The sequence below is a fragment of the Opisthocomus hoazin genome, chromosome 35, assembly GCF_030867145.1.
Source record: "Opisthocomus hoazin isolate bOpiHoa1 chromosome 35, bOpiHoa1.hap1, whole genome shotgun sequence".
NCBI classification, from domain to species: domain Eukaryota; kingdom Metazoa; phylum Chordata; class Aves; order Opisthocomiformes; family Opisthocomidae; genus Opisthocomus; species Opisthocomus hoazin.
The window spans coordinates 3,272,492-3,291,856 of record NC_134448.1 but is presented as its reverse complement, the minus strand read 5'-3'; the positions used below and the strand labels follow the sequence as shown (position 1 = coordinate 3,291,856).

Genomic DNA, 19,365 nt, shown 5'->3' with positions numbered 1-19,365 from the left:
TGATTAACACGTGAAATTAAACATCTTCGTCTGGAGGTAACGTGATTCCCCGCCGGTGAGTGGTACCTGCTCGTTCAGATTTATCCTCCTGGGGGAAAAAACCCAGCGAAGATTAGTAGCGTAAACCTTTGAAATCGCCAAGTTTTAGTTGGTTTTTGTAGCCGCGAAGCTGCTGAGGAGATGTGGCGTCTGCCGCGCGTACGTCAGTGCTGTTCTTGGCGGTGCCGTGCAGAGGACGCTGGCGACAGCTTCATCAAACGAGGCTAAAAGTGGAATTGCTGGCGCTACAGCGATCAAATTGTGTAGAGTTTTGAGAAGGCTGAAAACAGCGCTTTATTTATTTCAGTACTTTGCTATGGGAGTGGTTTTGGGGTGAATTCTGCTAATGAAGGAGTCGTCGCTCTTTGGAGTTATTCTTCCCACACCCCCCCCACCAAGGAATTTAAAAGCCACCGAAGGCACAGAAGGTAAATCATGTTCTTAAAAAAATAAGTGTTTTAAGTAAATGGCCTCTTCCTCCAAGCTTCTGAGTTGGTTTGTTGGGAACCAGAGGTGAAAGCAAGTCCCTTGCGCGTCGGCTCGAGGCTGGGGCTGTCGCTCGCTGGAGAACAGCTGGTATTGGCAAGAAGAAAACCAGCCCGTGTCCGAGACGTCACCTGGTTTGCGCTAGCGGCTGAGCACGGTTCGCGGTGCGGTTGTCACTCGTGGTGCTCACGGAGCAGGTCTGGTAATGGAGGTGGTAACGCTAACAAAATCAGGGACTTTTTTAGGTTTAGAATGGCTAAAAAGAGCCGGGAGTGGCCAGAGCGGATGATGAGCTGGATCAGAAAGCCCGGGGAGGCAGAAAAGCGCGGCGCCGCTGGGCGCTTGGAGCTCGCGGTGGATCTCCCTGCCTGCAGGGAGCTTCTCCCAGAAGCAGCAGCAGCGGTGGGAGTAATTAATGAGCTCGTTGAGCCGGAGTGCAGCGCTTCCTGCGTGTTCCATCCTTCGAGCTGCTTCGGTGTCCACCTCCCTGCGGGGTGGGCTTCGTTCGGAGGCCGAACCGGCAGCGAGGAGCGAGCGCGGCACCCGTAAGATCAGCTTCGCCGCTGAAACACCAGCGCTAAGGTAGCGGTGAAAAGCCGGCAGGAATTCCTGCGGCGTGCCAAAGCCCCGAGCAGCCGGCCTGCGCTGCTGCAGCCAGTCGTGCTGCGGGCGGGAGGCCTCCAGACGCGGCTTTGGTGTTTCTTGCCCCCGGGGCCAGGGGAGTCTTTTCGCTTCGCTTGAGCTGACTTTTCCACGCCTGCTTGCTAGGGCTCAGCTTAAAGTTAGGCAGGGCTGTGAAGCCGGGCCTCGTTTGGCCACTTCATTCCGTGTGCGTTAGCACCTGCTGAATTCTTTTTGCTGGGGAGGGGGCAACCGTTGCGGCTCTCTTATCCCTGATGGTCTGTCCTGCCCCTGAGAATGAAATGAAAGATTTTGGTTTTTGTAAATAGTTTTATTCTCCTTACTGGCTCCGGAGGCGCGGCGGGTACTTCACCGGCGCGAGCGAGGTTAAAGAGGCGCTGGTGTGGTTACGGCCATCTTCCCAGGGGATGGCCTTGGCGGCGGGAGCTTCAGTCGCTCGTTTGGTGCCTTTTTCTGAAGGTGATTTGTGTGAAGAGCCGGAGCGGGAGCGATTGCTGCTGTTGGGGCTGCCAGTGAGCTCGAGACGTCTCGCGAGCTGCGAAGCCAGGCTCTGAGGTGCCTGAAGCTGGGCAGCGCTCCCAGGTGTTGGGTTAAACCCAAGCCTTGAACCGGCTTAAAGGACTTTTTGGGCTGGAAAGACCTTTTTTGGTTAATCCACCGGTTATTTTTCCTTGTTTGGGGAAAGCTCAACGCGAGGGAATGGAGCTGTGCCTATTGGAGCTCGCAGAGGAGGTTTGTTGGGTTGGGTAGCTCAACCGAAATCCTTTTTTCTCCATATATTTCAATTTTTGAAGCGTGCGTGCTTTGGCTCATGGTCTGGAGCGCTGCCTTGGATCCCTTCGCCCGTCCACGTCTGCCGTGCGATGCTTTTCATCACCAAGGCTTCTGGTTTCCCGACTCGCGCGTGGCGTTTCCTGTGAAGAGAAGTAGAAATCCGGAGAGCAAAAAGGCAAAGGAGAAGAAGTTGCAAAGGAGAAGAAGTTAGCGATGGTTTTTTGGCGGTAATTCTGAGTTAACGGGCGTTTCTTTTCCTTGCAGATCTTTCTTTCGACAGTTGCTTCGAAAATGAAGGTCAGAGGATTCGGCTGGTGAAGAAGAACCGAACACCTCGAAGGGTCAGCTCTGATTTCAGGTAATTATCCTGAATGTTACTACTGTGCCCGTAAATGCGTGAGTTACGGGGTGCTGCTTGGTTTCAGCATTTTGGGGCAGTAACCTCTCTTTTTGGGGGTGTCACCGGAGAGAAGGCGATGTAAAGCAGGGCTGCAGGACTTAATTACAACCGGGGTGAGGTGCGCTCGTTGCCTTCGGGTGCTCTGGGTTGGGTGAATCTCGTCGGAGCTGCGGCAAAACGTGTCCCTGGATTTGCCAGACGGACCGACAGGCGTCTGCGGGTCAGTAGGGACTGGGTTATGTGAAGTTCCAGCGTCGTTAAGGCTGGATCGAACTTGATTCTCCTGATGCTTCGTTAGATGGCAAATTTAAATCCGTTTTACCAAGGGAGCCGATTCCGGCAGGGAAAAGAAGAGGCAGAAACAGCAGAGAGCCGAGGCGACAGCGCGAGGGTCGGGGAGAAGCTTCACCCACGTGAAATAATCCAGAGTTTTCTGTATCTTGGTGTGTTTCTCTGGTATTTAATCACATCAGACACAGGTTCTTTTGCTGCCCTTCGCACACGCGTCCAGCTGTATCTCTCTCCCACACCCCTCGGCCAACGCTTTGAGTGAGTCCGGGTGGTCTCCCCGCGGCTGCCACCGAGTCGGAATTCGGCCGCTTTCCGCTCAGTCGGGCGCTCTGGGAGCCGCCTTCCGCCTCGGACGCCGACCAGACAGCGCTGCCTGCTCCTGGGGCTTTGCATTCCACCCAGCGCAGGGGACAGGCTACAGATGGGACGGTTTTGGTGTCCTTTACCCAAAATTTGCTCTTGTAAGCATCTCCAAGGTGTGTGTGGTTAGGGATGTAGCCCAGACACGACGAGCCATCGGCTTTGTGAAGTCTCGTGTGGGGAAGTGCATATTTTAAAAATCTGGGTGCTCTGGGAATGCCTTGACCTCGGAGGATTTTTTGTTAGTGGACAGCAAGAGGCAAAATTGGGGGGGTGAAAATCCTGCACCTTTCCAGGAAAAGAGCAGCTCTTGGGAATATTAGGCTGGAGTAGAGAGTGGGCCTCAAATCCTTTTTGTTCTCAAGCTGCGAGGGTGGAAATAGCCTCACGCACGGGTCGTACCTATAGGATGCTTAACTTGGGCGCTGTGGTTGGAAACTGGTAGTGGAATGGGTAAAAATAGACATTTTTCTGGTTGAAAGTAGATGAACTTCTCTTCAGCCACTTTTCTCAGTTGCGTAGTTGCCTACTCCCAGGTCTTGGCGTCTTCTCCATCCATCTTGGTGCGCCGGGTGGTCGGGGATCGGTGGAGTTGAGTTTGGGATAACGATGTGGGGTCACGCTGTCTCGAAATACATCACTGGGGGAAGGCTCAGTCTTGATAAGTTAACTACGAAGATAACCAGCAGCCAACTAGTTGGGACTTTGGTCACGGGGCAGCTACGGTGAGACAGGCTGCCGTGCAAATCCGTGTCCTCCGGCACCGTCCATCTGCCGTAACGGGAGCCGGTGGCAGTTTGGGGTGTGCCGGCGAGTGGGGACGCGCTGCCGAGCTCGGACGGTGTCGCAGAGTGGTGGCAGGACCTTCTAGATCCCGGGCTGGTGGACGGAGGAGCTGTCACTCAGTGGTGCTGGGGACGTGGGCGTTGATCCCGCTGGATGGGGCCGCTGTGGGTTGACAGGGAGACAGGGCCCCAGTGCCACCCCCTGCCCAAGCAGGGTCACCCAGAGCAGGCTGCACAGCACCGCGGCCAGGGGGGCTGGAATATCTCCAGAGAAGGAGACTCCCCAGCCCCTCTGGGCAGCCTGGGCCAGGGCTCCGGCACCCTCAGAGGGAAGAAGTTCTTCCTCGGGTTCAGCTGGAGCTTCCTCTGCCCCAGTTTGTGCCCGTTGCCCCTTGTCCTGTCGCTGGGCACCACTGGACAGAGTCTGGCCCCGTCCTCCTGACCCCCCCCTGCAGACACTGACCGGCATTTCTAAGGTCCCCTCTCAGCCTTCTCTTCTCCAGGCTGAACAAGCCCAGCTCCCTCAGCCTCTCCTCCCAGCAGAGATGCTCCAGTCCCCTCCTCATCCTCGTAGAGTGTGTCCTTTCGGTGCACACGTTTGGAGGAGAGATCCCCTGTGTGCCCGTAAGAATATTCATTAAGAATACCGTAAATACTTAATACTTATATATACTGTAAACATAGATAAATATATACTTATATATACTGTAAATACTTAAGAATACCATAAATACTTATTAATTAAGAATACCGTAAGGTATTAAGAATCCCTGCTTAATAGCCCTCTGACTATTGAGTCTTCAATTCCGGCTTTTCACGGCATCAGTGGCTAACGGGAGCGTACGTGGTATTTCCTGGGCCCTTATTAAATTTCAAAGAAACCCCACTCCTGAAAGAGGACCCGAGATAAATTTTTTTATTTCCGTTGCTCCTGTTCACTCCTGAGAACAAGTGAAGGAAGCGGTTAAAAGGATTTTAGTAGAAGCAGCCTTACCTAATAGTTGAGGAATTTAGTAGAAGCAGCACTGCCTGATAGTTACTGTGCAGAGAACTGACAGTGCTTAAATTAACTGAGGCAGAGAGTCTTACGTTTCCTTACAGAGGGGGTCGTTCCTGATAAAGACTGGGGAGTCGCCTAACACCAGCTAAGACTGACCTTGCAGTTTGGATGGGAGCCAGAAGAGAGCTGAGTTTGCGCAGAAACAAAGGTCAATCAGCGAACACCATGATGAAGAGGATGAGCCTTCATCTGGGGACCCCCGACGACCACCACTAGGAGGCACTGTGCAAGCGCGATTGGGTCATGCATATGTATAAGTGGATTAGGAAATCTGATGAATATGTAATACTTGACTGTATAAATTAAAAAGAGACGTTACTGCCCGGCGCGCACGACTTTGGTGGGGCTACCCCCTGCGCTGCCCGGCGCCGAATAAACATCCCTCCTGTACAGTCTGACAGATGGTGGAGTCTGCTTTCCGCACGTCCCAAGGGAAGCGGTGCAGGATGAGAGGGAGAGAAGATTTACAGTGAACAACAGCAGTGACCCACAGCTGAAGCCTGCGCGGCAGAAACCCCCACCTCCCAAAGCCAGAAAACGCCAAGTAACACCAGCGAGTCCCGCGGCTGCGGAACTCAAACCGCCTCCGCCGAGCACAGAACGGAACCGGGTCGTGTCTCCAAACGGACGGAGCAGGGCGGGATGGGAGAGCAGGGCGGGCGCTGCGCCCTCCGGGGAGGGCCGGGTACAGCTTCAGGCCACAGACACGAACGTACCCAGAGGCGGATGGAGCGGGGCCTCCAGGCCGCAACCGCCCGCCGCGGGGACTTCCGGGTACCGGGGCGCCGCGGTGCATTGTGGGTACCAGAGCGCTCCCTGCCACCCGCCGCGGTGCATTGTGGGTACCGAGGCGCCCCCTGCCGCCCGGCGCGGTGCCTTCTGGGTAGCGAGGCCCGGCGCGGCGCGTTGCGGGAGGCGGCGGCCATGTCGCTGCGCGCCGTGTACCTGCTGCGCTCGGCCCACCCCCGCCTGCGCGGCCGCCATTACGTGGGGTTCAGCACGGCCCCGGCGCGGCGGCTGCGGCAGCACAACGGGGGGAGGCGGCGGGGCGGGGCCTGGCGCACGAGCGGCCGCGGGCCCTGGTGAGTACCCGGATGTTGCTGGGCGGGAAGGCGCCACTTCCGGGTGTAGGCCCCGCCCCTCTGACGCCACTTCCGCAGGGAGATGGAGCTCTGCGTCTACGGCTTCCCGTCGGACGTGGCAGCGCTGAGGGTAAGCCCCGCCCCTTCCCCCCGAGAGGCCACGCCCCCTCGGCGCGTTCTGACCCCGCCCCCCCGCGCAGTTCGAATGGGCGTGGCAGCACCCCACCGCCTCGCGCCGCCTGGCGGGCGCTACCCCGCGCCGCCCCCGCGAGCAGCCAATCGCCTTCGCCCGGCGGCTGCTGCCCCGCCTCCTCAGCGCCCCGCCCTGGTGCCGCCTCCCGCTCCGCCTCCGCTGGCTCCGCCCCCCACCGCACCCGCCGCTCTGCCCCACCCCGCCCCCGCACATCGTAGTGGAAGAAGGGGAGGAGCCGCCCGCAGGGAGGACACGCCCCCGCCGGCACAGAGGGACACGCCCCGCGGTGGGGGACACGCCTCCCGCGCCAGCCACGCCCCCACCACCCTGTGACGTCTGCCGGGAGCCCACACAGGTCTGGGGGCAGTGGGCGGGGCCAGAGCTTCATTGCTGGGGCGGGGTGTTGGCAGATAAGGGGCGGGGCCTGGAAGGAGCAGGGGTATGGGGGTGGGGCATAGGGCCTGGGAAAGCCTTGAGGGGGGTGGGAAGGGCTGGGGGCGGGGCTTGAGGTCTGGGAAGGGGCTTAATGGCTGGGGCAGGATCTTGGTGGGTAAGGGGCAGAGCCCGGGGAGGAGGGGCGGGGCCTGGGAGGGGCGGGGCCTGGGAGGGGCAGGGAAGGGCTGGGGGCGGGGCTTAATGGCTGGGGTGGAGTCTTGCCATATAAGGGGCAGGGCCTGGGAGGAGCGAGGGTTTGGGGGCGGGGCATAGTCTGGAGCATGGCTTGCAGGACAGGGTGGGGCCTGGGAATGCCTTGAGGGGGTGGGAAGGGCTGTGGGTGGGGCTTAATGGCTGGGGCGTGGCTTGGGGTTCAGTGCAGTTTGGGATCTGGGGGTGGGGCCTTGAAGGGGCAGGGGATGTCTTGGGGGGTGGGGGCTGCTTGGGGGAGGAGCCTTACAGTGTCCCCACCCTCCCCCCAGGAGGCCCCACCCCCCCTGCGCTGCCCCTGTCCCAGCTGCCCCATGGCCGCCCATCCCCCCTGCCTGGCCCGCCTCTTCCTGCGCCCAGAGCCACATGAGCTGCTGCCGGTGGGCGGGGCCTGCCCACGGTGAGAGGCAGGGCCGGGGCAGGGCTGAAGAGGGTTGCTACGGCAGGGCCCCGTTGCTAGGGGCGGGGCCTGTGGCCAAAGGCTCGTTGCTATGGGAGGGCAGGTTGCTAGGGCCATTGCTAGGGGCGGGGCCTGCTGCTAGCAGAATCCATTGCATAGAGCTCAGCCCCAGGGTGTTGCTAGGGGGCGGAGCTCGTTGCTAGGGGAGGCTGCAGCTATTGGACAGCACTGTTGCTGGGGTCAGGGCCAGCTGTGGGAGCCATTGCTATGGGGCAGGGCCCTCACCACAGCAACCCTGACCCCCCCCAGCTGCCACGCCCACCTCCTGTGGGGTGATTTGATTCGCCACCACCTCGGTTACCGTGACAATGAGGAGGCGGAACCTCCACCCTGCAGCCAGGTGAGCCCCGCCCCCTCCCCGGCTCCCCCCCACCCCTAGCCCCACCCACTTAACACTTCCACCTCACTTCCACAGGCTCATTGGACACCGTTGGCCGGGGGGGTGGAGCCAGACCACAGCCCCACCCCCTCAGGCCCAATTTATTTATAATTTTAAGTCGTTTTGCTGCAATAAACCAGTTTTTGGACATTTTTGCACCCCGCCCTTCATTTCAGGGACACCTCCCCCCCTGCCATTTTGTGAGGCTCCTCCGCCCCCCAGCCCTCCCCTCCCCCCTCCCACTTAGTTCTGTGGGTTTTGGCCATTTTTGGCCAGTCTTTCCCCATTTTTGCCCGCTTCCGGCCCGGTTTTTACTTCTTCTTGGTCTCCTTGCAGGCGACGACATAGCGCTGGGCGACGTTGAGGGGGGGGGAGTACCCGTCGGCGTAGGATGTGTCCTCGAACAGCACTGAGTAGTCGTCCTGCGGCTGCCGGTTTGGGGCAAAAAGAGGCGGTTTAGGGTTTTTTGGCGATTGGGGGGGGGAGGGGGTAGCAAATGGGGAGTTTGGGGTTAAAAAAAGAGGAGTTTGGGGGTTAAAAAGTAAATTTGGGGGGAAATGGGTGCTTGGGGTTAAAAAAATGGGAATTTAAAACGATAAAATGGGGTGAAAAATGGGAATTTGGGGCTAAAGCAGGAGTTTTGGAGTTTAAAAAAAGAAATGTGGGGTTAAAAAGAGGAGTTTTGGGGTTGGAAAGTGAATTTTTTGGGGAAAACCGCGGTTTGGGGTTAAAAAGTGGGAATTTGGGGATAAAAAATGGGGTAAAAAATAGGAATTTGGGGCTAAAAGGGGGAGTTTTGGGGTTAAAAAAGAAATTGGGGCTTAAAAAAGGAGTGCTGGGGTTAAAAAGTAGTTTTTTTGGGAAAAATGATGTTTGGGGTTAAAGTGGGAATTTGGGGATTAAGAAGAAATGGGGTGAAAAATGGGAATTTGGGGCTAAAAAGGGGGAGTTTTGGGTTAAGAAGAAGGAGTCTGGGGTCAAAAATGGGGAGTCTGGGGTAGGAAAGGGGGAATTTGGGGTTAAACGAGAGAAATTGGGGGGAAGGCAGTCTGGGGTTAAAAAAGGGGAGTCTGGGGCAGAAAATGGGGAGTTTGGGGCTAAAAAAGTGAAATTTGGAGTGCAAAAGGGGGAGTTCGGTGATAAAATAGAGAATTTTAGGGGGGAAGGGGGACTTTGGGGTTAAAAAAGGGGAGTTTGGGGCAGAAAACGGAGAAATTGGGGGAAAGGGCAAGTTTGGGGTGAAAAAGGTGAGTTTTGGGGTTAAAAAAGAGAAATTGGGGGGGAAGGAGAATTTGGGACTGGAAAGGAGCAGTTTGGGGTGGAAAAGGGGAACTCTGGGGTTAAAAAAAGGCAATTTTGGGTTAAAAAGGGGGGATTTGGGCCACAAAAGGGGAATTTGGGGCAGAAAAAAAGAGAAATTGGGGAAAGGGAAAACCTGGGGTGGAAAAGGGGAGTTTTGGGGTTAAAAACCCAGAAATTTAGAGTTAAAACCAGTAATTTGGGGTTAAATAACAGCAATTTAGGGTTAAAAAAGTGTGATTTGGGGTTAAAAAGGACAAATTTGGGGTCAAAAAGATAAATTTGGAGTTAAAAAAGAGCAATTTGGGACTGGAAAAGGGGAATTTGGGGCACAAAAAGGAGAATTTGGAGCAGAAAAAATAAATTGGGGAAAAGGTGAGTCTGGGTGGAAAAGGGGAGATTCTGGGGCTAAAAACAGCAATTTGGGGTTAAGAAAGAGCAATTTGGGGCTGGAAAAAGGGGTTTGAGCCACAAAGGGGGAATTTGGGGCAGAAAAGGGGGAATTTGGGGAAACTGCAAGTCTGGGGTGGGAAAGGGGAATTTTGGGATATTAAAAAAAAAGCAATTTTGGGTTAAAAAAGAGGGGATTTGTGCCATGAAAAGGGGAAATTTTGGGCACAAAAATGAAAAATTGGGAAAAAGACAAATCTGGGGTGGAAAAAGGGACTTTTGGGGTTAAAGAAAGAGAGATTTGGGGTTAAAAAAAAGAGACATTTAGAGTTCAAAAACAGCAACTTGGGGTTAAAAAACAGCAACTTGGGGTTGAAACAGAGCAATTTGGGGCTGGGAAGGCGGATTTGGGGCGGGCAGGGGCCGGGGAGGGGTGTGGGGCCGTACCCGGGTGGGGGGCGCGTGGATGAGGGCGCGGTAGAAGCAGGTGGTCTGGGGGTACAGCGCCAGCACCAGCTGGTCCTTGGGGAAGAGGGCCCCCGGGTCGCTCTCGGGGTTCGTCTTCCACTGCGGCAGCGGGATGATGCGGCGCCGGCTCAGCGTGTGCCGCCTGTGGGGACAGGGGGGGGGACGGACCCCGACATCGCGGGGAGACCCCCCCCAGAGAGAGGGGTGGGGGTTAGAGGGCGTTTGGGGGGGCACTTGGGGGGTTAAAGAGGGGTTGGGGGAGGCTAGGGGGCACAAAGGGAGTTTGGGGGGGTTTGGGAGGCTAAAGGGGGTTTGGGGGGTTTAGGGGATTAAAGGGGTTTTGTGTGGGGATTTAGAGGGTTAAAGGGGTTTTGGGGGGGGGGATTTAGGGGTTAAAGGGGTTTTGGGGAGGTTGGGGGGGTTAAAAGGGGTTTGGGGGATTAGATGAGGTTGGGGGGATTTGGGAGGCTTAAAGGGGGGTTCAGGGGTGATTAAAGGCAGGTGGGGGGGTTAAAGGGGGTTTAAGGGGGATTTTGGGGGGCTAAAGTGGGTCTGGGGGGGATTTGGGGGGGTTAAAGGGGATAAGGGGGAGGGATTTGGGGGCTAAAGGGGGCTTGAGAGAGGATCTGGGGGGTTTAGGGGGGCTTAAAGGGGGATTGGGGGAATTAAAGACAGGTTGGGGAGGTTAAAGGGGCATTTTGGGTGGCTAAAGGGGGTTTGGGGGGTTTAAATTGAGTTTGAGGGGGATATGGGGGTTTAAAGGGGCTTGGGGGGGCTAAAGGGGGTTAAAGGGGATACGGGCAGGCTGAATGGGAGTTGGGGGGTTTGGGGGGCAATATGGCGGGGCTAAAGGGGGTTTGGGGGGGATTTAGGGAGCTTGGGTGAGTTTAGGGGGGAATTCGGGAGAATTTGGAGGTTAAAGGGGGTTTGGGGGGGCTAAAGGGGGATTTGGGGGGGGAATCTGAGAAATTTGGGAGGTTCCACCCCCCCCCGAGGGGGTTGGGGGGGAATGGGGGTGGGTTTCGGGGGGGTTGGAAAGATTATAGTGGGGTTTACGGGGCGTTGGAGGAGGTTTTGGGGGGTTAAAGGGGATTTGGGGGCACTAAAGGGGATTTTGGGGGGATCCACCCCCCCCGAGGGAGTTGGGGGGGTTTTGGGGGTGAATCGGGGGGGTTTTGGCACTCACTCTTTGCCTTCCTCGTCAATGTCGTCCACCTCGTACCTGGAGGGGGGGAGAAACGGGGGGGAACCCCAAAATGGTGGGGGGGGATTTGGAGGGGAAAAGGGGGAATTGGGGGTTCAGGGGGAATTTGGAGGCAGGGGAGGCAGTGAGGGAAAGTGGGGTTCAGGGGGGAACTGGGGGGGGCTCAGGGCGACTTTAGGGCACAGAGATTTTGGGGGTGCAAGAGCCACATTTTGGGTCACAGCAGGAACGTTTTGGGGCGCAGAGTGGCCATCTTGCATTGGCGCAGCCACTTTGCGGCACAGGGAGATTTTGGGGTGCAGAAGGGGGTGTTTTGGGACACCAGGGTGGGATTTTTGGGGTGCAGGAGCCAGATTTTGGGCACAGGGGCCAGATTTTGGGTCACAGCAGGCACATTTCGTGGCGGGGCAGCCATTTTGTGGTGTGGGGTGGCCATTTCGCGGCACGGGGCGGCTCTCAGGGCGCCGGCGGGGAGATTTTGGGGCACAAACAAGGGGTTTTGGGGGTGCCCACTTGTTGGCGGCGTGGCTGTAGCTGACGACCTCGGCGAGGATCCACTGCTCGTCGCCCTCCAGCGCCTTCACCCTCGCCGCGACCTTGTCTCCAGGCTTGGCCACGTAATCCCCGGCGGCCGGCACGGCCCCGCACAACGGGGGGGGCCTGGGGAAAGGGGGACCCCCAAGAGTTCAGGGCATCCCCGAAACCCCCCCCAATTCACCCCAAAAATCCCGGGGCGGGGGGCTCACTTCTCGCCGGGTTTGCCAATCCAGAGCGGCAGCGTCATGGCCGACTGCTGCAGCAACGTCATCAGCACCCCCCGCCGCATCGTCTTGCGGGGCGGCTCCGCTTCGCTGTAAATCCCCGCGATTTTGGCCGCTGAGGGAAAAAAAAAAAATGGTTATTTTTGAACGTGCCGGTTTTGGGGTCCCCAACCCCTTTTTTGGAGTTATTTGGGGTGTGTGTGTCCCCCCCATACCGATGCGGCGCTCCTCGAGTAGGGACTTGATCTCGGCAATTTTATCCAGCGCCTTGCGGAGAATGCTGCGAAAAAACGTCAAAATGGGGAAAAAAAGGAGAAAAAGGGCACAAAGGGAGGGGTTGGGGGAGTTTTGGGTTAAAAAGAAGGAATTTGGGGTTGAAAAGAGGGAGGTTGGGGGGCAAAAAGCATTTTTGGGGCAAAAAAAGGGTTGGAAAATAGAAATTTGGGATGGAAAAGGGGAAGTTTGGGGTTAAAAAAGAGAAATTTGGAGAAAAAGCTGGAGTTTGAGGTTAAAAAAGAGAAAATTGAAGGGGAAAAGGGGAGCTGGGTGTGGAAAAAGGAGATTTTGGGGTTAAAAAACAAAAATTTGGGGGAAAAGGGGAGTTTGGGGGGGAAATAGGGAGTTTTGGGTTAAAAAAGACAAATTTTGGGGGGAAAGGGGAGTTTGCAGCAGAAAAATGTCAGTTATGTTAAAAAAAACGCAGTTGGGGTTAAGAACAAACGGGTTTGGGGTTGGTAAGTGGGGATTTTGGGGTTGAAAAAGAGAAATGTGGGTGGAAAGCAGGAGTTTGGGGTTAAAAAATGGGAGTTTGGGAGTGAAAGGGGGAGGCTGGGGTTAAAAAAGAGAAGTTTTGGGTTTCAAAAGAGAAGTTTGGGCCAGAAAATAGGGAGCTTTGGGTTAAAAAAAGGGAGTGTGGCGTTAATGAGGAGAAATTTGGGATGCAAAAACGGAATTTGGAACGTAAAATGAAGTTTAGGCTTAAAAAAGAACAATTTGTGGGGGGGTGGAGGGAGTTTGGGGTGGAAGTGGGAGAGCCTGGGGTGGAAAAAGAGAAATTAGCGATTAAAAACCAGGAGTTTGGGGTTAAAAAGAGGAATTTGGGGTTGGAAAGAGGGATTCTGGGTTAAACATGGGGGGGGGGGGGGTTGGGGGAAAAAATGGGGATTTAAGGAGAGAAAGGAGAATTTGGCTGTAAAAAATTGAGGGTTGGGGGTTAAAATTTGGGGGTTTTGGCTTAAAAACGGCGATTTTGGCATTAAGAATACAAATTTGAGACAGAAATGGGTTTTGGGGATGGGAACGTAGAGTTTATGTGTTAATAAATTTAAAATTTGTGTTGAAAATGGGGATTTAGGGTCAAAATACAGGGATCTGAGATTAATGTGCATTTGGGGTTAGAAATGGACGTTTGAGGCTCAATAAACGTCGGGTTTACACTAAAAGGGGATTTAGGTGTTAAAAACGGGGATTTGGGGGAAAGGGGCGGTTGGAGGGGAAAAAGGGGGATTTGGGGGTAAAAAAGGTGTATTTGGGTGTTAATAAGTGGGAAAATTCCGCAAAAAAGGGTGATTGGGGGGTAAAAACAGGCATTTGGGGTGAAAATGGGGGATTTTGAGATTAAAATGGGCGGTTTGGGGTTAAGGGGGGGATTTTGAGGAGAAAAAGGAGATTTGGGAGTAAAAAAGCAGCTCTTAAGAAATGGGAATTTGGGGGTTAAAAAATACGATTCACAGGTGAAAACTGGGGAGATTTGGGGGTGAAAACAAGATTTAAAGGTAAAAATGGGCAGTTTGGGGTTAAAGAAGGGATTTGAAGGGGGAAAAGGGAGACTTGGGGGTGAAAAAGGGAGATCTGGGAGTTAATCAATGGAAATCTTGGGCAAAATATTGGGATTTGGGGGTAAAACCGGGGGATTCTGAGGTACCAAATAGGCGATTTGGGGTTAAAGGATGGATTTGGAGGGGGAAAAGGGAGATTTGGGAGCGAAAAGGGGAGATCTGGGGGCAAAAACAGGAGATTTTGAGGTACAAATCGTCAGTTTGGGATTAAAAGTGGGATTTGGAAGGGAAAACGGGAGACTTGAGGGTTAGTAAGTGGGAGTTTGGGGGTAAAAATGGGGATTTGGGGGTGAAAGCGGGGGATTTTGAGGTAAAAATGGCCGCTTTGGGGTTAAAAGCACGGGTTGGGTTAAAAAACGAGGAGACTGAGATTGACAGTGGGGATACTGGGGTTGAAAATCAGGATTAGGGATTACAAAACGTGGTGTTTGGGGGCAAACGGGGGATTTTGAGGTAAAATGGGCATTTGGGGTTAAAGGGGGGATTTGAAGGGGGAAAAGGGAGACTTAGGGGTAAAAAAGGGAGATTTGGGGGTTAGCAAATGGAAATATTGGGGAAAAAAATGGCCATTTGGGGGTAAAAATGGGGATTTGGGTGTGAAAACGGGGGTTCTGAGATAAAAATGAATGGTTTGGGGTTAAAGGGGGGATTTGGATGGGAAAAATGGATTTTGGGGGCAAAAAGGGGAGGTTTGGGGGCTAAAATGGGGGATTTTGAAATAAAAATTGGTGATTTGGGGTTAAACAAGGGATTTAGAAGGGAAAAAAGTGAGACTTCAGCATTAATAAACAGGAATTTGGGGTAAGAAACAGCGATTTGAGGGTAACAATGGGGATGTGGGGGTGAAAGCAGGGGATTCTGAGGTAAAAACGGGCGGTTTGGGGTTAAAAGCGGGGGTTGGGTTCAAAAACGGGGAGACTGAGAGTGACGATGGGGATATCGAATTTGAAAATGGGGATTCAGCATTAAAAAACGTGGCGTTTGGGGGCAAACGGGGGATTTTGGGTGTAAACGGAGGGATTTTGGGAGTAAACAGAGGGATTTGGGGGGTAAATAAGAGGATTTCAGGTTAAAAAGCAGGGGTGGGAGCCTACTTGCACTCGGCCTCCGCGTCGGCCTTGGCCGTAGTGTAGAGGCCCCGCAGCTTGGTCCGGTAATAGGGGGAGACTGAGGGGGCAGCGGGGGGTCACGGGGGGGGGGGGGCTCGGGGAGGGGGAAGTCCCCAAACCCCGCCGCCCCCCTCCCTCCCCCGCTCCCCTCACTCTTGTTCTCCGTCTGCATTCGCTCGTGGGTCTTCTGGATGTTGACCAGGTTGTGCTCGCTGCGGGAGCGCTCCTCCTGCCGCCGATCGGAAAGGCATTAACGGCGACGGAAAGCGGGGAGGCGGGTGTGGGGGGGAACTCTCCGCTCTCCGCCAGCCCCGGCCCCGTTACCTGCGTCTGCTTGATGAGCTGGTGCAGCTCGCCCAGCAGCTCCGCGATGCGCGAATCAGCCGAGACCAGCGCCATTTTCCTCCCAAAATGGCGGCGGTTCCCTCAGGGCAGTGCGGCGCCGCTCTGCGCATGCACCGCGCCCTCGCCCCGCCCACCGCCCGCTTGGCGCGCATGCCGGGAGTCGTAGTCCCGGACAGCCCCCGCCTCCCGATTGGCCCGCTCTCCCCGCCTCCGCTTTCCTATTGGCCATCGCCTAGCGGAAGGGCCCCGCCCACCTCGTTGAAGAGGGAAGCGGGGTTCCAGCGGGGATAGTGGGGTTCGGGGAGGGGGGCGATCACGTGAGCTTAGGGTCACGTGAGCCGGGGGGCTCAGTCACGTGACAGCCGCAGCGATGGCGGAGGAGGAGACGCTGCTGCCGGGTGAGAGCGACTGGGCCCGGTCCCACGGCGCGGGGCTGCCCCACAGCCGGGCCCATAACCCGCCCCCGGCCCCACATCCTGCCCCATAGCCAGCCCCACAAGCTGAGCGCGGTCCCCGGCCCCATAACCTAACCCCCAGACCCATAACCGGCCCCACTGTCACCGAAAATCCGGGAATAAAACCTCGTCACTCCACTGTGGTGTTAACAGGCAGCATTCTTTATTGCAGCGCTGGATGCACGGGGGATAATTCCACCCAACGTGCACACCCCATGCCCTTTCCGTGCAGTTTATATAGATCAAAATATACATATTCATCTGATTACATAAGCCCTTTCCTTTCATAGTCAAATCAGTCCATTTCCATACACTCCTCCCACCCGCGCTTGCGCAGCGCCTCCTAGTGGTGGTCGTCGGGGGTCCCAAGATGAAGGCTCATCCTCTTCATCACAGTTTCTGCGCAAACTCAGTCCTCTTCTGGCTCTTGTCCCTGCAGCACGGGTCGTCTTGACCAGTTCTAGGCACCTGCTGGTTTTAATTAAAACTAACTTCTTTGGGGGGAGATGTAGGACTTTTTGCTTCAGTTCATTCACACAATAGATAGGTACCACAAATGCACCTGCAACTATTTGGTAACACTATTTCTATTAAAAATCCCCCTCCACCATTATTGTTTAACATTAATGACTACCTAGGGACTAAACCCTCTGTTCCCAGACCTAATGTCCAGATGGGCAGGGCTGTACAAGGGACATAGCAGCATTGTTCGTGTTTTATGATTAACTAATTCCATCACCTTGGTTACATTTCCCCCCTTTAGAAGTTTTGAAATAATCATCTTTTCAATACTTCCATAATTAAATTTTTCTTAATCATATAATGATTAAATATTATTAAAATATACTTTTAAAAATTACAACACTACGCTTATAGTCCACTTGTTTCGCTATAGGGTGGTGGAAGTGTAACAACCGACTCACTAAGGTTTTTGTCTTGCAATAGCCTGAATAATCATTCGATTAAAAGCTGTTCTGTTGGTGAGTTCCTTTTTCAGACAATAATATATGAGCAGTATTATTAAAACTACTACCAGTAAAAGCAGTCCGGTACTGATTAAAGATTTGACCCAAGAACTAATATTCCACCTTAATCCATTAAAAATTTTATCAAGCCAATTTTCTTGCATGTCTTGTTGAATTTCCCCATGGGACTGATTCTCCTACTGCCCTTGGGATTGGAAGACACGCAGTTATTTGGGTCACATTTTGTAAATTTCCAAATTCTTTTTTAAGCCCGATCATCAAATTTTCTTCTGGAGTCCTCCTTGGGAGGTATATTAATTGTTCTGCTTTTATTGGCAGTGAATCAACGTTTTCTGTTCTTACTTCTAATACACTGAACAAATAAAGAAATCAAATACATTTTTAAATCTGTTTCCCCTGCTATTTTCATATCTCCTGGGATTAAAGGAGTCTGATAAGGTCTGCCATACAGAATTTTGTATGGACTTACACCATCTTTAGATCTTGGTTGGATTCTCATTTTTAGAAGTGCTCATGGTGAAGCTTGTGGCCATTTTAAAGACACCTCTTGACAAATTTTACTTATTTGTCTTTTTAATGTTTGGTTCATTCTTTCAATTCTCACACTTGATTGTGGTCTCCAGGGGGTATGTAAATCCCAATTTATTCCTAAAATTTTGCTTACTTGTTGAACTATTTCTGCTACAAAATGTGGTCCCCTATCGGAAGACATGCCTATTGGTACCCCAAACCTTGGTATTATTTCTTTCAACAGTATTTTAACTACTTCTCTTGCTTTGTTGGTGCGACAAGGAAAGGCTTTCGGCCATCCAGAAAATGTGTCAATTAATACTAATAAATATTTAAATTCATTTTGCCTGGTCAGTTCATAAAAATCAACCTGCCAATAATCTCCTGGGGTATTACCCTGTTTTGTTACTCCTAGGGGTGCCCTTTTCCGATTTAAAGGATTATTTTTGAGACAAATTGGACACTTGGCCACTATTGATTTAATTACCCCTGTCATTCCCACACACACTGCAGATGATTTTAAACTCGAGACCACAGCATCTACACCCCAGTGTGTCTGCGCATGCTTTTCTTCCGCAAGTTCCAGCATAACTTGCGGGGTTACTATTCCCTGCTTTTCTGGCCTTACCCACCACCCTTCTGCATTCTGTGATGCCTTTAATTGTTCCACCAATTGCTCATCCAATTTACTATATTTTGGTTTCAGATTCGGGATTTTTATCTGTTTTACTGGTACTGGTGCAAGGATACCTCGTTCCGCAGTCTCCTTTGCTGTTTTGTCTGCCAGTCGATTACCTGTGTTTACAGCTGTCTGACCAAATTGATGAGCCTTGCAGTGCATCACTGCCACTTCCTTTGGCTTCTGCACCTCTTCGAGGAGCTGGAGGATTTCTTCTTTGTGTTTTATCGATGATCCTTGGGCTGAGAGCAGTCCTCTTTCTCTCCAGATGGCTCCATGAGCATGAATCACACCAAATGCATATTTGGAATCAGTCCCTATATTTACCCTCCTTCCTTCTGCCATTGGCAAGGCTTGCTGCAACGCCACCAGTTCTGCTTTCTGTGCCGAGGGATTTGCAGGCAGCGTTCCTGACTCCAGTGCCTCGGTGGTGGTGACAACAGCGTATCTGGCCGTTCGTCTTCCTTCTTTCACAAAGCTGTTCCCATCCATGAACAACTCCAAATCAGGGTTTTCCAGAGGCTCATCCCTCAGGTCCGGTCTGCTGGAATAGACTTGTTCAACAGTTAGCAGACAGTCATGTTCTAGATTTTCTGTTGGATTTTCCGTCGACAGAAACATTGCTGGATTTACGATGGTTGTGGTTTTCAATTCCACATCATCCTGCTCCAGCAAGACAACCTGATATTTCAGCATTCTTCTGGGGGACAGCCAATGACCCCCCTTTTGTTCCAAAACAGTTACCACCATGTGTGGTACATACACCACCATCTTTTGCCCCATAGTCAATTCTCGAGCTTCCTGAATCAGCAATACCGTCGCTGCCACGGCGCGCAAACATCCCGGCCATCCTTTACTCACGTTGTCAAGTTGTTTAGAGAAGTTTCCTACTGGCCGCTTCCAGGATCCCAGCCGTTGTGCCAGCACTCCAAGGGCCAGGTGTTGCCTCTCATGGACAAAGAGCTCAAAAGGTTTGGTTAGGTCAGGTAAACCCAAGGCAGGGGCCATCATCAATGCCTTTTGAAGTTCAACAATGTTCCCTTTTCCTGGTTCTGTTTCTTCCATATTTCTAATTCTTTTGCCAACTGATTCCCAAATATTTTGGGGCTATTTTTGAATCCTTGTGGAAGTACAGTCCGTGCCAGTTGCATCCTTCGTCCTGTAGCAGGGCTCTCCCATTCAAAAGCAAATGTGCTTTGACTTTGTGCATCCAGAGGTATGCAAAAGAAGGCATCCTTCAAATCTAGTACAGTAAACCAGTTATGCTCCTCTTCCAGAGATGTCAGTAAAGTGTAGGGATTGGCTACTACTGGGTGTATATCTTGAACTATCTGATTTATAGCTCTTAGATCCTGGACTAGTCGATATTCTTTTCCTCCAGATTTCCTTACTGGTAATATAAGAGTGTTATATTCTGACTCGCATTCTACCAAAATCCATATTTCAAAAATTTCATGATTAACCCCTCCAATCCTTTTCAGGCCTCCCACTTAACAGGATATTGTTTTTGTCTTACCGGTTTGGATCCAGGTTTCAAGGTCACTTTTACCGGTTCTGCCAATTTGGACCGTCCCAGAACTTCACTTGCCCAAACCAAGGGGGTTACAGCATTTTCCACCTCTTCTGGAATTTGTTCTTTTTTAAAAGAATCCTGTAACATAAATACTTTCGCCTCTATGGCTTTTGATTCAGGTATCAATAATTCAATTTCCCCATTTTTAAAAG

General features: G+C 53.0%; 5 protein-coding genes across 7 annotated transcripts in view; 2 read left to right on the top strand and 3 right to left on the bottom strand.

Moving 5' to 3' along the window:
- Positions 1 to 254, bottom strand: part of LOC142365286 (ribonucleoprotein PTB-binding 1-like) — a 3,181-nt gene extending 2,927 nt beyond the window's left edge. The window contains exons 1-2 of the mRNA XM_075445943.1: positions 226 to 254; positions 67 to 88 (exon numbers count right to left, since the gene is read on the bottom strand). Of these exons, the coding sequence (XP_075302058.1) occupies positions 67 to 88; positions 226 to 254 (51 nt within the window). The remainder of the gene's footprint in view (positions 1 to 66; positions 89 to 225) is intronic.
- A 17-nt stretch (positions 255 to 271) lies between these two features.
- On the top strand, positions 272 to 4,965 carry LOC142365304 (uncharacterized). 3 transcript variants are annotated; one of them, XR_012766413.1, is made up of 3 exons: positions 272 to 467; positions 2,206 to 2,299; positions 4,879 to 4,965. XR_012766413.1 is itself a non-coding variant. In XM_075446017.1 (3 exons), exons 1-3 carry the CDS (start codon positions 386 to 388, stop codon positions 2,257 to 2,259), a joined length of 291 nt encoding a protein of 96 aa, XP_075302132.1. In that variant the 5' UTR covers positions 272 to 385; the 3' UTR covers positions 2,260 to 2,293. The 3 variants fall into 3 exon arrangements, 2 of the variants coding, with proteins under 2 accessions (XP_075302132.1, XP_075302131.1); XM_075446017.1 differs by lacking the exon at positions 4,879 to 4,965 and adding an exon at positions 1,962 to 2,116 and having other exon boundaries at positions 2,206 to 2,293; XM_075446016.1 differs by lacking the exons at positions 2,206 to 2,299; positions 4,879 to 4,965 and adding an exon at positions 551 to 1,243.
- A 745-nt stretch (positions 4,966 to 5,710) lies between these two features.
- LOC142365303 (structure-specific endonuclease subunit SLX1-like) lies at positions 5,711 to 7,744 on the top strand. The gene is made up of 6 exons (XM_075446015.1): positions 5,711 to 5,919; positions 5,998 to 6,049; positions 6,120 to 6,467; positions 7,030 to 7,157; positions 7,467 to 7,557; positions 7,633 to 7,744. Exons 1-6 carry the CDS (start codon positions 5,762 to 5,764, stop codon positions 7,705 to 7,707), a joined length of 852 nt encoding a protein of 283 aa, XP_075302130.1. The 5' UTR covers positions 5,711 to 5,761; the 3' UTR covers positions 7,708 to 7,744.
- An 83-nt stretch (positions 7,745 to 7,827) lies between these two features.
- On the bottom strand, positions 7,828 to 15,084 carry SGF29 (SAGA complex associated factor 29). Its single transcript, XM_075446040.1, has 9 exons — positions 14,990 to 15,084; positions 14,819 to 14,894; positions 14,651 to 14,723; positions 11,934 to 11,998; positions 11,704 to 11,833; positions 11,471 to 11,617; positions 10,940 to 10,975; positions 9,733 to 9,895; positions 7,828 to 8,024 (listed from the first exon to the last, which is right to left on the bottom strand). The coding sequence occupies exons 1-9, from the start codon at positions 15,062 to 15,064 to the stop codon at positions 7,908 to 7,910; spliced, it is 882 nt and encodes a 293-aa protein (XP_075302155.1). The 5' UTR covers positions 15,065 to 15,084; the 3' UTR covers positions 7,828 to 7,907.
- Positions 15,085 to 15,361: 277 nt separating this feature from the next.
- LOC142365285 (uncharacterized) lies at positions 15,362 to 18,705 on the bottom strand. Its single transcript, XM_075445942.1, has 2 exons — positions 17,757 to 18,705; positions 15,362 to 15,486 (listed from the first exon to the last, which is right to left on the bottom strand). Exons 1-2 carry the CDS (start codon positions 18,703 to 18,705, stop codon positions 15,362 to 15,364), a joined length of 1,074 nt encoding a protein of 357 aa, XP_075302057.1.
- Between the last annotated feature and the right edge of the window lie 660 nt (positions 18,706 to 19,365).